We start from the raw sequence: 15,302 nt of genomic DNA, 5'->3' as shown, positions 1-15,302 counted from the left end.
CTTTGCAGAGCTAAGCCCTCTTGCCCTTTCGACTTGCACGGCCCTGATCGCAAGCCAAGCAGAGGCGTGGGAAGGCGTGTGTTACTCACTGTTCCGAGGATGCCAGCGCACGGCATTTAAGTAGAAGTTGCAGTAATGGAAGAGAAACTCGTGATCGGAGTGTTGGGTTTTCCCTTGAAGCAGGGGCATCAGGTCACGTCCATCAATGATTCTGTGGGGACAAAGCCAGCCAGGCATCAGGTGGCGAGTGGCCACATCGTCCTTGGCCTAAACCGCCCCAACTTTTGAGCTGCCCTTCCAGCAAATGAGAGCACCACAGAGTCACCTGGTCAGCCAACACAGTGAGCAGCCAACACAAAGAACACTCGCTGACCCCTGTCAGGCACCATATGCAACGTAGCGGGGTCAATTCTGCTCTTGTATGAACTCAGTGACTCCTCCAAGTTGCTCCAGGAGTTGGGACCATTATCATCTCATGGTGACGAGTTGAGCCAGAAGGTGCAAGTCCAAGGTCAGGTAGCTACGACCGGCCACTGCATGGAAACCCAGCTGATTGGGTAGCCATGCTCTCAACCACTCCCCCTGCTACTCGTCCTAAACCCAACTTCTGCCTATTGCCTTGTCACACGGGAAGCTTTATTCCCGAAGTACAGCTCTCGTGAAAAGAAGGGTATCTAACTTTTTGTGTTACGAAAAGGTATGGGAGCAGCTTGGCTTGGACAGAGGTCAATGGAAGCACATTTCTAAATCAGAAGGAATTAATCTCTAAAAGAATAATAATGCTGATGATACTAGATACCCTTTGGATGCATTGTTCCCGGATACAAACATCTCTTGTACGACTGACTATCTAACCAGACCAAGGGGAACTTTCCAGACTGCAAACAATTGGTGATATACAATTGGTTAGGAGCAAAATAAGATTATTTGGCATTTAAAATAAGGGGGGAAAAAGCCTAACGTTTTGTTTTGAGTTAAACATACATTAACAGCCACTAGAACAGCTCAAGTCATTGGTATCCTTAGGGCCATGCCATCAAAACAAGGGGCAGAGGGGCGCCTGGGTGGCTCAGTCGGTTAAGTGGCCGACTTCGGCTCAGGTCATGATCTCGTGGTCCGTGAGTTCAAGCCCCGTGTTGGGCTCTGTGCTAATGGCTCGGAGCCTGGAGCCTGCTTTGGTTTCTGTGTCTCCCTCTCTCTCTGCCCCTCCCTCATTTGCGCTCTGTCTCTCTCTGCCTTTCAAAGGTGAATAAATGTTAAAAAAAATTAAAAAAACACAAGAAAACAAAAAACAAGGGGCAGAGAGCTACTTTGCAAGTGCTAGATGGTCTCAGCTGAGGATTATCTTTCTCTGATGAAAAACACTCCATCCCTGTCATCCCTTATCAGGAGGAATTCGGAAGGTGGAAGTCGACCTTGGTTCTATAATTTGGGTTAGCGTTCTTGAGAGGCTCTCTGCATCCCCTGAGCTTTGTGTGTGGCTTATTTTGGTGTCATTAAAAACCCCTAATGTAATGATAGTCTCGTTGCTTAGCACTTCTCTGGCCTCAGCCCTCGTTATTAATCACGCGCTCCGTGCAAGCCCATGGACTGAAAATATTCTATTATTGTGAATTAAAAATAAGAACAAAAGGCAGACTTGGCCCCCAAGCCTGCATTCCTGTTCACCATGGGAGGAGGAGAGAGAAGCAAGGTAGAGAGACGCTTCTATCCAGAAGCAGCACACTCTCTGAGATAGTATCTCTATCCTGAAATGGCAGTGATTCGTTTGGGTCTGTCCAAATCCCTTTGGAGAAAGGCTCAGTCCTTACTAATATGCAATCCTGAACAGCGTGTTAAGAAAGGAAGGGATGAGACACGGTGTGTTAGCTGTCAGCACCTGAACAGAAGCTCCTGGTGGTGGAAAATGACCAGGGGGTGGGGACACAGAGGGACACCACCCTGTCCCCAGACCTCCACCTCAAGTGCAGAGCAGGCCTTTCCCGGAACCCTCGGAACGGAGACCAAAAGTCCATTCCCAGGGCACAGCATCCAACTCTATTCCCTTATTCTTTGGATGTAGAGATAGATCTTATCATTATTATTAAATTAAAAATTTTTTTTAATGTTTATTTCTGAGACAGAGAGAGACAGAGCATGAGTGGGGGAAGGGTACAGAGAGAGGGAGACATAGAATCCGAAGCAGGCTCCAGGCTCCCAGCTGTCAGCACAGAGCCCCGTGCGGGGCTCGAACTCACAGACCGCGAGATCATGACCTGAGCCAAAGTCGGATGCTCAACCGACTGAGCCACACAGGCGTCCCTTATTATTTTTTTTAACATCCTATACCTACTGTACTCATCCCTAGAAGTAGGCAATAAATCATGCCACTGTGAAAAGCCACCGTTTTTTTAAGAGTGCTACAGAAATACGGTCTGTCAAAGAGAGGCTCATTTCTGCCATGAAAAATTGGAAGTGACCCCACTGCGCTCAACTTTTAAATGGTGTCGAAGCTATCAAAACACTTGGAATTGTTTTAAACAGCATGTGTGAGTCACCGATAACCGTGGCCATAACCCAGAGACAGCACATTTCCCCTGATGCGGCCTGGGCGGAAATGCTTCCATAACGTCGCGATCTGTGGGACCAGGGACGAGGCACTCTCAGAGCGACACGAAGCATTGCTGTTTTCTATTGAGAAGACTCTTAATTGGGACTTTTCTGCCAGCGAATTCAAGTTTTCATAGCAAGTGTGCACAGATAGTCCCTGCTATGAAATTGGATGAGTTCTTTTGTAGCCTCCTCTTGATTCTCTGAAAGATGTGTTCATTTGAAATTGTTTTTAATTTGGAAAGTGAAGTAGAAACACTCTCCATGGGCTCCTGACCCGCAATGACCGTCATGATTTTAAGCACTCATTTCCAGGCAGCTGATTTCAGAATGTCACATCAAATTAAATACCACGGGACAACTGTCACATCACTGCAAAGAGCATGCTTCCGGAACTTTCCTTGGGCTGCGGTGACTTCCTTCCCCGCCTGGATGTGCTGGCCTTTCTCTTAGTTGTGAACCAGCACATAGTTTTCCTGGATGTCTTTGACTCTGCTCGACTCTGCCTGGATGTCCTGAACTCTGCCTGGCCAGCTCTCAGAAGGATTTAGGGATCACAGGAAAGGGGAAAGCTTTGCAGAAGGGGGAGTACAGACCAGACAAGGTTTTGGGGACTGACAAAGAGGCTCATCTGGGGTGCCATGTTGGTGAGATACCTGTGTGACATTCACAACAAAGTGATTTCTTCACTAGAAAGTAACAGTAAAGGGAGACATTTTTTGGCCAAAGTGTGTGTACCTTTAATAAACTACAGGAAATTCCAAGTAAACCCGGAAGTTATTTTTATGATATAAAAAATTCCTCCATTCATAAACATTGAACACACTGCCTAATTTAAATATAAAGCAAGACCAATCATGAGTATTTGTACGTACAGGAAGAGTCTCACCCCTTTTTCTGCAAAACGCAGGGGAACTAGTTTTATGTGTAGGACTCTACTGAAATAGTCGTCCACAGTTGCCTGGCCATTGGGCAGCAACATTTAATGGGAGAATGAAGTCACTTCCCTGGTCTTCATGAGACAAAAATGATACTGCTCATTCAAATACTGATTTCTTTTCCTAACGTGAACAGACTCAAATTTTATTTTATATTATTTAGGAGATCTAAATTTTATTTAGAAGATCTAAATGTATTTTATTTAGAGATAGGAGATCTAAATATTTCACCCGCAAAACTTGATTCTCAAAGATGTCAACACCCCCTTTTCTTTCCTCCCAGCTGAATGGGCTATGGCCTGAATTTAGATGATTACCAAAGGCTTCACCAATTATGGCATGTTGCAATTCTTTATCAGCAATATCTGTGAACAAGGAGCTTGGTCACAGGCTTACTATGGTGATAGTCTATCTGCTTGCAAAGATGTCCTGATGGGAAGGCTTTCATTTTCATGAATTAATGCATTTTATTATTATACTCTTCTTATGTAAGTCCCTGTTGCCTATGCTTTATCTCTCTCTCTCTCTCTCTCTCTCTCTCTCTCTCTCTCACACACACACACACACACACACACACACACACATACACACAAAGGTTGCCCTCCATTTATTTCCAGAATCAGCTCATTTGGAGACACAGGGGGGAATGATTTTTCAGAATACGTCTGGGGTAATGGCCACCAAAAGTTCTTTTGATAAACCTGTGTGGCGGAATGCAAATGAATCACTGAAGTATGTGTGAAGGCAAATTCACTGTGGACAGGAATCTCATACAGACACACTATGGGGTCAAATTAGAGAGTGATTCTCGCCGTAGCGCTGAGACTTTGCAAAGCGAAAACATCTTATGTGTATCTCTGACCACTGCTCTTTTGACCTAAGTAGAAATCCTGCGCTGAAGGCTTCTCGTGTCCTATTGAGCTCTGATTGGGCAGGAAAGCCAGCTACCAGATGCAAAACGCTTCTTGAGAACGACAAGGTTGTACCTGAAGGCTAGGGGTCTTTTGAACAGAAATCCTCCTGTTGCAACAAAACACCAGAAAGATGTGAGGGCACCTCGTTAAGCTCCCATCAGACAGCTCGGGTTCAACCCTTGAAGTGAGTTTATTCTCCTGAGGAATGTAAATTTAATACTGCTCAAGCAAGAAATCGGGGAGGCTGATTTCCACCAATCTTTCTGGGAGAGAGTTAAGGCTGTTTTCTCAAGAGTAGGTATTTGTGTACCATTTATAGATGGATATCCATATGGGAATGTGGTCCACATGCTTTCACTGAACCGTTTTGCTGAGGTTAATCTATTGTAACAATATTTTCCATAAAAGAGTAATAATTGAGCCTCCAGACAGGCTTCGTCAACCTCAGCACTACCAACATAATTGGTTGAATTATTCCTCCTTGTGGGAAGACGTCTTGTATCTCGCAGGATGCTTAGCAGCATCCCTGGCCTCTGGATGCCATTAGATGCCTGTAATTCTGGGTCAAGACAATCAAAAATATCTCCAGGCAATGATAAATGGCCCCTGGTGGGGAAAGAGTCACCCCCGCGGGGAGAGAATCATACCATTAGATGTTCCAAGTTTCCAGGGCAGAGATGTATAAGGATGTTTTCTGGACCTGGTTTGCACTGTGATTTAAATAAGATATTGTGTGATAACTGTATTTCCAGGAAGGATTTCAGTTTTCTTATCTGAGTAGTCTCTAGGATTACGGTGGCATTTTATCAGGCCTTAAACCTGAACCCAGAGAGAGTATCGTCACATTGACTTGGGCCAAAAAGTATCCGTGAGATCCATGAAAAGCATCTTCAATCTTGTGGAAGAGTTCTTATAGGTGAGATGGCTCACACATCAAATATTGTGGGCCTGCTGAAGAGGGAGGCTGCCTCCTTCTTCAACGCGCACGAGCAAGGAAAACAGACTGACCTCCGTGAGCCTCAGATTGGCGTGGGAGGGAAGGGCCAGCAGCAAGATTTCCCTTAACGGATTTTCCTCAGCCTCTGATCCTTTCCTTCCCTTGTGTTTCCACAACTACATGTGAACCCATTTAAAGACACAGGGAAAGCAAAAGCAGTGCTGATTTTAATAGTATGAGCCATGAGAGAAAAATGTAATTAATGAAATCACCTGAACACTCTGTGTGAGCTAGTTAAGGAAAGATTAAGTTTTACGTCAAGGGTCAGAACAAAGGGCCAGTGAGTAGATGAGATAGAAAGTGAGATTTTTGGCTTCACATAAGGAAAGACTTTTTATGACTTCCTGCTGCCGTGTTTTCTGTCATTGAGGCAGAAAAAGTATTTGAACAAAGTAGATGTTAAAAGTCGCCTTTAGCCCTCAAATCTTATGATTCTATGGTCCCAGATGCACATTAAATGAACACGGCCAACATTGACATGCTCTTGTGACTTTAGTCCTTCCATTGAGCCTGCAAGGTCAGTGCTGTTATTGAACCCATGTTCCAGGTGAGGAATCAAGGCCCACTAAGGTAAACACTTGCCCAGCAGTGAAGCCGAGATTTGAACCCAACCTGCTGTCATCCACAGCACCACGTGCTCTCAAGAGTGTGGCCCAGACACCCTGGGGGATCCTTTCAAGAAGTCTACGAGGTCAAAACTATTTTCGCGCGAACACCCAACGTTCTGTGCCCTTTGTGCTACATACAGCCCCTCCAGGAACGCACAGTGGACTTTGCCAGTGGACTCATGGCAGGAGACGTCATCATCCCTGCTGTTCGCGGACTTAATGTGGCTTGGGCGCTCTTGTGCGCCGAATGTTTTTTCAGGTTTAATTGCTCATAGGATAAAGGTTGATAGGCATAACACACATACACAAAACGTCTTTGGGTTCCTCAGTCACTCAAGAGTGGACATGGGGGTTGAGAACACAAAGTCTGAGAAGGGCTGAGCTCTCTGAAGCTGCCTGTGGTGCGTGCGCATGCACACACGCGTGTTTGGGGGAGAAGATACGCCTCAAGAAAAAAGTTGAGAATAGTAAGGAAAGAGTGAACAGTGACACAATCTTAAAAGCAATGGGAGATCAGCAAACCTATCCCGGGACTCAGCTCGGGCCAAGCTGTGCTTCCCTCTCTGGTTTCCCATTTCCTCTTGGTTCCGCTGGCCGCGGGATTTAAACAAAATTTGCAGCCCGCCTGCATGACATGAGCCTGGTCTGCCACCAAACTAATGAAAACAATTAATCAGCGTGCTTCCCTTAAAACTCTTCAGATTGGTAATAACGCTTAAGAAGAAACCATTGGCAATGTCATAGGAAGTTGTACTTAAATTTAAGAGAAAGACGTTTCATTTAGAATGTGCTAACTGAAGGCATGCTGGGAGGGAGGGCCGTTAACGGCGGAACCAGCTGCCTTTCTTGCTGCTGCAGCAGAGAGCAGCTGAGTGGGACCAAAAGGAAGGTAGGGGAGCAAAAACACGGGGGGCAGGGGGGGTAAAAGAGGCATCTGCCCAGCTACCCCCAGAGCCCGTGGACGGCGTGGCGGGAGAGACAGGGTCAGTGACATGCTCAAAGCCTTCGGTTCATGAAAGCCAAGGACCGTGCCACTGCACCACACCCCGGAGTTTACTACCCACTGGGATAATGGGGTTGACGGCGTTTTTACACCAGCGGCCCCGCCAGTGAGTCCCATAACGGGACATGGGTAACAAGTGCAGTGGCGACAGACAGCACGCCGTCATGCAGGCAAACCGAACGCGCTCGCCTGGTGGATGCGAGGGAGACGACAGCGCGTGCATCTGAGTCACAGTACCTGTCCTCAGGCAATGGAGCCCCCGCCAGTGTGGCCACCGTGGGAAACACGTCCATGTTGCTTGTTGGCTCGTCAATCTCTAGTCCGGCCTGTATCACTCCCGGCCACCGAAGAATGCCAGGAACCCGGATACCCCCTTCCCAGTTGTTTGCTTTTCCCCCTAAAACGTCAAAATAAAATAAAAGAGAGAGAGAGAGAGAGAGAGAGAACAGGAATATGTCTTTTCAAAGCTTAGTTTAAGGCTCATTCCAACGCACTCTTCAACGTTCAACATGGGGCGGGTGATTTGGATGAACAAAGTGCTCTACCTGCATGGATTCAGTGAGAATTTCGTGAGCAACAGAGCAGACAATGGGATGAAAAAAACCACATACGACATGGTCACTATTATGCATGGCACACGGCTGGCACTGCCCGGTGGTCATGAACTAGGGCGACTGTACTCTCCCAGCGAGAGAGGGCTCAGGTCAATGACCATGGACTCACGAAGCTGACATTCCATTTCTAGTTCGCACCAGGTTAGCAGGAAAAGTAACGGCCCCCCAAAATGTCCATGCCCAACTCCTCAAAGTCTCTCAGACCAGGATAGTTCCGGAGGGCTGGGAACAGGACTTGTGAGCCGCGTCTCTCCCATTTAAGGTGAGTCCACTGGTCTGTGTTTCTGCCACTGAACATTTCTAAGATTTCCAACTTCCCAGGAAGTAATCTCTAGGCTCCTTGTGTGTTTAGTTGATGGCATTCTTGTGCCCTTAGAAACAATCCGCATCTTTTGAGAGAGACAGGCTGGAAGGTGGTACGAGGGTGGCCTTGACAATGGACGAGGGGGCCCACGGCAACGAATGCAGCTGCCTGCAGATGCTGGAAAAAGCATGGAAACATATTCTCCCCGGTAGCCTTCACAAAGGAACACAGCTGCCAACACAGAGCTTTGCACAGGTGGACCCACCTTGGGCATCTGAACGCCACACCTGTAAGATAATCTGTGTTGTTCCGAGTCACTGCATTTGCAGTGTTTGTTAGTGCAGCTGCAGGAAAGGAAAACGCCAGCTGTGCGGCTCAGACACTTGTGCCTCAGTTCCCCCAGGACAACACTAGGTTGCCAATTACATGGAATCACCCCAAGTGTCACGTCCAGTGTCTGGAACAGAAGAAGAGCGCCCAAATCGCCATTTTCACCACTGCTATTAGTTTTGCTAGCAGGGTAGCTCTTACTGTTTCGGTGAAGAAACCAGCTTTGCCCACAGGAAGTGACTTGACCATAAGCAAGTAGAGCGTGAATGGGGTGTGGGGAGACGACGGAATGGTGAGCTCCGTCCAGAGTGGCTCTGCAGACAAGATGCCCTCCGAGGCCTGCAACTAACGCACCTGGAGGGACACAGGCATGCCAGCGCGAGAGCCCAGAGAGGCGAGGGCCGGACCCCAAGCCATGCAGCTAGCACAGGGACAGGTGCAAAACCGGACGCACGGCTTTCCCCTGAAGTAATTCAGCGTGGCTTTAAAATGAGCTGGGCACCGCTGAACACCACAGGAATAACCACGCTGGAAGCTGGGCTGGAGACAAGGGAGCGAACGAACGCTCAGCTACTTCAAAGTACCTTTTTCAAGCTTTGTAAGATTAAGAGTTAAATTAAATGAACAAGTTGAGACATAAACTGATGTGCAGCGGGGATAGAACGCATGAGTACGATGCATGGTTGACAAAGGACCTGAGTGCCACTTACACTTTAAAAATTGGGGCGCCTGGATGGCTCAGATGGTTGAGCGTCTGACTTTGGCTCAGGTCATGAGCTCACGGTTCGTGGGTTTAAGCCCCGTGTCGGGCTCTGTGCCGACAGCTTGGAGCCTGGAACCTGCTTCGGATTCTGTGTCTCCCTCTCTTTCCGCCCTTCCCCTGCTCCTGCTCTCACTCTGCCTCTTTCTCAAAAGTAATAAACATTAAAAAAAATTTTTTTAAGTTTAAAAGTGGAATACAGGAGACAGAGGTTTAAGGGATCTTGAAGCAAAGCTTCACTTCTTAATGCTGGTTTTTAATGACTGTGCTGGTTTTTGAATTCTGTCCATTGCAGAATGAATTGTAGCTGACGACTCTTGACTCAACTCCTCTACAAGCAAGATCTTTAAACTCTGGGCACTAAATGTTTTATACGCATAGACATCAGGGTAGACTCACATAAAAATTCACATTATCCTTTGCAGTTTCCATGATGGCCCCCAGGAAAAGTTAAAAGTATTGCACCATATCTTCTCAACATGATCTTAAGGTAATTATCTGACAAATACTACTATTCTTGCATCACAGACACCACATCAAAGAATAGGGAAGTTCCAATAATTTGCCATAATTTATTCAAGCTGTCAGTAGCTCAGGGAGCTTCAGGAGGACCCTCAAGGTGTGAGTTAGTCTGACTCTTCTTCTACGAGATTGAGCACATAGAAGTGTCACTTGCTTATGCGAATAGCAGACCAGGCTCACGGCATTTTACCTGCTTATCCTTCTACTGGAGCAAACTCGGAATGTGCACCTGTTTACGCTTCTACCAGATCAAGATAGTAGGATTTTCACCTGCTTATCTGAACTCATAGACTTTAAACGTGTTTATCCATATACTGGATCAAGTTCATAGACTCGTCTGTTTAGCCTTGTACTAGATCAAGCCCACAGAATTTAAACTTGCTTATCCATCAACTAGATCAAGCCCAAAGACTTCCATCTGTTTATTCTTCACGATCAATCTCACAGCTTATCACACGCAAAATCCTTCTACTAGATGAACCTCAGACAATTTTCATTTGTTTATCCTTCCATTAGATGAACCTCATAATATTTTCCCTTGCTTATCCTACCAGATCAAACTCATAGATTTTTCATCTCTTTGTCCTTGTATGAGATTTAGCTCACAGGATATGCACATTTCTCTTACCAGGTGAGTCTCATAGAAGTTTCACCTTTTGTTGTACTAGATCAAGCTCCTGGAATTTTTTAAATCAATTCTACTGAATGAAAATCATAGACTTAAATCTTATTCTTCTTCAAGTTCAAACCCAAAGGACATGCACCTGCTACCCTTCTGGATGAACTTCATAGGATTTTCATCTGTTTGTCCTTCTGCAAGATTAAGCTTATAGAATATGCACATGACTATCTTTCTAGATGAACATCAAATAATTTTTACATGTTTCTCCTTCTGTGGGATCCAGCTGATAGGATACACACACGACTATCCTCCTAGATCAAGCTCACAAAATTTTCATGGTCATCCTTCTAGATAAAACTCATGGGATTTTCATGTTTATCCTTCAACCAGATCAAGCCCGTAGAACTTCACTGTAAATTTAAGAACAACAAAATAAGTTTGCTACCTAACATAAAGATCTTGTTTAATTAACGGCTAATGTATATATTTCTTGCCCCACTGGTTAACATAAAACAAATAAATCAGAAGGTAGGCCAAAATACCACAAAAACAAAAAATAATCCTTTAAAATTTTTTATCTTCAAGATGTAACATGGCATTGCAGATTGGATTCTGAAACAGAAGAGTGCTTTAGTGCAAAATGTATGGTTAACAGTGATGTACCAAAGTTAATTTCTCAGCAAATAACAACGGTTATGCAGAAAGTTAACACTGGACGAAGCTGGGTGCAGGGAAAACAGTAGCTATCCTCACTATCTTTGTAATTCTGTCAATCTATACTAACTCTAAAGTAAAAACTGTACTAAAGACACACATAGAGATGCTATAAATATACGTGTGTTTCCCCGGTTAACTAAGTACTTGGCATTCTCTAGAACAAAGCAGAGAGAACAATACGAATTACTTCACAGGGTTTTATACATACTCTTTCTAATGGCTACATGTTACTGATCACGTACCATGCCATATGGACTATGACCTGCATTTTGTCACTACCTCCTTACAACCACCTCACGAGGGCGCGACTATCACTCCCCATGTATAGACGCAAACTCTGATGGTCTATAATATGCATTTCATCTCACTGAATCCTTCCACCTACCCCACAGTGGTGCTACCATCACTCTCCATTGTGTAGATGCAACACCTGACGGGGCTGAGGGCAGGTAGTTCCCGAAGTTAAGGAGCCTGCTTGGGATTGTCTCTCTCCCTCTCTCCCTCTGCTCATCCCCTGCTCACTCTCTTTCTCTCTCTCTCTCTGTCTCAAACAAATAAATAAACATTAAAAAAAAAAAAGAAACTTGGAAAGACAAATCTGAACTATAGGATTAAGAACCACAACCCCGGGCACACTGTTTTACCCTTCCAGAAGTGAGTGAACAGGTGCATCTTCTTTAAGGAAAAAGGCAGTGTTCAAGGACAGCTGACTGGAGCTCACCAGGTGAAGGTACAGGGACACCTGGCTGCAAATCCACGTGAGAGCAGGACTGGGAAGTGCCCAAGTTCCCACGTCTTGGCTAGATTTCCATGTCTTGGAATGAGCACGGGGCACAGATGTCTCTTCAAAATTCTGACTTCATTTCCTTTGGATGTGTACCCAGCAGTGGGATTGCTGGGTCATACGGGAGCTCTGTTTTTAATTTCTTGAGGGAACTCCATACTGGTTTCCACTGTGACTGCACCAATATGCATTCCCACCAACACTGCAGGAGGGTCCCCTTTTCTGCACAACCTCTCCAACACTAATCTTTGGTCCCAACAGCTGAGATATGGAAATAACCTAAATGCCCATCAATGGATAAATGAGAAAATGTGAAATTACACACACACACACACACACACACACACACACACAAGGGAACACCAGGCACAGAAAAGGAGGAGGTGTTGCCATGAATCCACATGGGTGAAGCTGGAGAACATCATGCCAAGTGAAATAAGCCAGACACAGAAAGATAAATGAGTCAAACTCATGGAAATAGAGAGCAGAATGACAGTTGGCATTGGCATGGGACTGGGGAAATGGGGAGATACTGGTCAAAGGGTACAAAGTTGAATACGTTCCAGGATCTAATGGGCAACATGGGGGCTACAGCTAACCAGACCGTATCACATCACTGCGTACATGAAAACAGAGAGATCTTACGTGTTCTTACCACACACACAAAAAAGAAAAAAATGGTGACCGTATGAAATGATGGGTATGTTAAATAACTTGGCTGTGGATATCATTTCACAGTGTATACATACACCTCAACGTCAAGTTGTGCATCTTAAATATATACAATTTTTATTAGCTGTACTTGAAAAAAAGCTGAAAAAATCAGCAAAGGAGATACTTGTATTTATTTTGTAAATATGACTCCGTTTCACCATAAGAAAACCAAATAGTCTTTCCATTTATATAAACGTTACCATTTCCATAAATGCCTATCCACTTATACAGGCACCCCCCCCCCCCACAATACAGACAGTGCCATAGAAATCCACAGGCTCATCCAAGGTATGTGTAGATGATGATTCAAGTATCAGGAATCTACTCTGGGAACTCTGCTCTGAGATCCCGAACCTCCGGGTGATGGAAGAAAAGGGTATGAGAGCATGCTTGGTGTCCAGCTCCTCTGAAATCACCACAAAACTCCCAGAGGAAACCTAGAGAAGTCACACCCTGCCAGAGATCTAAGATTCCCCTGAAGAGCTCCAAGCCAGAAACAGTCCCCTGGAGGCAACAATTCTGCGTGCAGCGAAGGGGCTTAGCTCTGCTCAGGTGCGGTGCTCCGAGCACCATCAAGAAAGGTACAGGACTTAAAAAAAAAAAAAAAGAAAGAAAGAAAGGTACAGGACTATGGGAGGCAGTGTGTCTGCAGCTCCTGGGGCCCAGCCATTCACTGACCACCTGGATGTAAGGGCTGGCAGGACCACGTGCATGGTGGCATCCCAGGCTACTTTTCTGATAAGAAACTATCATACTCGGGATGAACCATGATGCTCTGTCAGGAAAATATGAACCCACTACGTGTAACATCCAAAGACCCTCATCTTAAAGTTCTGAATTTATATTCAGAAGGAAATAGATCAATAAACAGAACCCCGTGCAATTTTCTAAAGCTGTAAAAAGAGTGTTTTTTCTTTCATTTTACAAGAATGGTAAAAAAAAATGCACATTAAAAAAATCCGTAACACTCCGTGCACACTCGGCTTAGGGAGAAACCTCTTTGGTTAAGTATGATCACACATTTCCAGGCATGTGTTCGTGAGCAAATAGTCTTGCTCATCAGATGGTGTAGCTCTCACTCTTATTCCCCTTGCCACAGTCCATGGAAGAGGCTATGTGCAAAATGCGTCCATCAGGCTGAAACAGGACAGCTGACTCTCCCAGTCACTGCCACGATTATCCCTGGTGAAGTTCACGGCATCTACAATGGTGAGCTCCATTCATTCCGAAAGTGTTTATTAAGAAATTACTTAGGGTGACCAGGAGTAATGATGGAGTGCACCATGTTCCAGGAACTATTCAAGCTCATTGCAGAGATGAACATGTTCCTTCGCCACCATTGCTTGCAGGGTAGGTACCCCATTTCACAGCTGGGAAATCTCTGGTCAAGTGATGGCACCAGGTAGGGCTCCAGAATCTGGGCTACGGAATGCTAGGTTTTCTTGATTCTCAGAACCCCATAGGGAACACAGTTATATGAACAAGGATCTCAACCAACAGGAATTCCAGGTCTGCAGGGAGAGCTCAGATGTCCCGCCAGATGCCTCTGAGTGGGAGTCCACAGAAACCACAAGGGGGATGCCTGCTACCTAGGAACACCCACCCTGCCACCACAGAGTGTGAGTGGCGTCACGGAGGACAAACAGGGGCAGGAAAGTTGGAGATGTCTTGCAGGACAAAGACAAGAAAAACAGGGTAAGAAATCTGGATTGCTTTTTCTTTCCCCTGAAAATGCATGAGCAGAAAGAAAAGGGAGTACATTTACAACTTGGTCAAGTAACTGTCAAAGTCGCACACTGAACATCTAGATGGCACTTTGCCACGATGAGAAGTCACAGGGGAAGGATGGCTGAGTTCCCCAATCTCTCCAGGCAAATGCAGAGAAAATGCCACCATTTACTCCAAGCCTCTTGTCAGGAACAGCTGCTTCCGGGCCAGGCTTCTATTTTTGTCCTTTCTGATGCTGCCACCCGGCAGGTCAAATCACTTTTAGTGGCAAGAGCATATGCCAGTCATTCTCATACCTGATCTGAGCACAGAGTTTTGTGAAATCATCTCATTGCCACTTCTCTCCTCCTGGGCACCTCCATGACCGTGTAACGTGGATACCCAGCATGCATACAAACCACAATAATGCAGGTAGAAGCACAAATTCAATGCTTTCTCACCCAAGATGCTATGTTTTAAGCTTTTCTTCACTTATTCATTCCAGGGACCAAAGCCCACAAATTACAGCTCTAGCTGGTGCCATCACTTGACCAAAGATTTCCCAGCTGTGAAATGAGGTGCCTATCCTGCAAGTGATGGTGGGGAAGGAACGTGTTCATCTCTGCAGTGAGCTTGAATAGTTCATCATTACTCCTGGTCATCCTAAGTGATTTCTTAATAAACACCTTCGGAATGAATGGACGTGACAGAATTATCTGCGTTCCGTCAGGCTATATCAGTGCAACACTCTCCTGATATCAGTGCTCAAAAAACATTGTAAAAACACCCCTAAAATGAACTGACTCAGTCTGAAGAGTTACACGTAACTCCTCGAGCACAACGTGAAACTGCTGACTCATCTGAGTAGGGGTTGGGGAATGTCTTCTCTCAGGGGCCAGGTAGGAGACAGGGGTTGGGGAACGCCTTCCTCAGGGGCCAGGTAGGAGACAGGGGTTGGGGAACGTCTTCTCTCAGGGGCCAGGTAGGCGATAGGCATTGGGGAACATCTTCTGTCAGGGGCCAGGTAGGAGACAGGGGTTGGAGAACGTCTTCCCTCAGGGGCCAGGTAGGAGACAGGGGTTGGGGAATGTCTTCCCTCAGGGGCCAGGTAGGAGGCAGGGGTTGGGGAACATCTTCCCTCAGGGGCCAGGTAGGAGACAGGGGTTGGGGAACGTCTTC

The 15,302-nt window shown here is 45.8% G+C and overlaps 1 protein-coding gene across 1 annotated transcript in view; it reads right to left on the bottom strand.

Annotated features, from left to right (window-relative positions):
* STS (steroid sulfatase) overlaps positions 1-15,302 on the bottom strand; it is a 130,091-nt gene that overhangs the window by 15,258 nt on the left and 99,531 nt on the right. Inside the window, 2 exon segments of the mRNA XM_049643357.1 lie at positions 90-211; positions 7,287-7,446. Of these exon segments, the coding sequence (XP_049499314.1) occupies positions 90-211; positions 7,287-7,446 (282 nt within the window).

The sequence above is a fragment of the Panthera uncia genome, chromosome X, assembly GCF_023721935.1.
Source record: "Panthera uncia isolate 11264 chromosome X, Puncia_PCG_1.0, whole genome shotgun sequence".
NCBI lineage: Eukaryota > Metazoa > Chordata > Mammalia > Carnivora > Felidae > Panthera > Panthera uncia.
The sequence above is the reverse complement of the archived record's forward strand: the minus strand, read 5'-3'. Positions and strand labels throughout refer to the sequence as shown.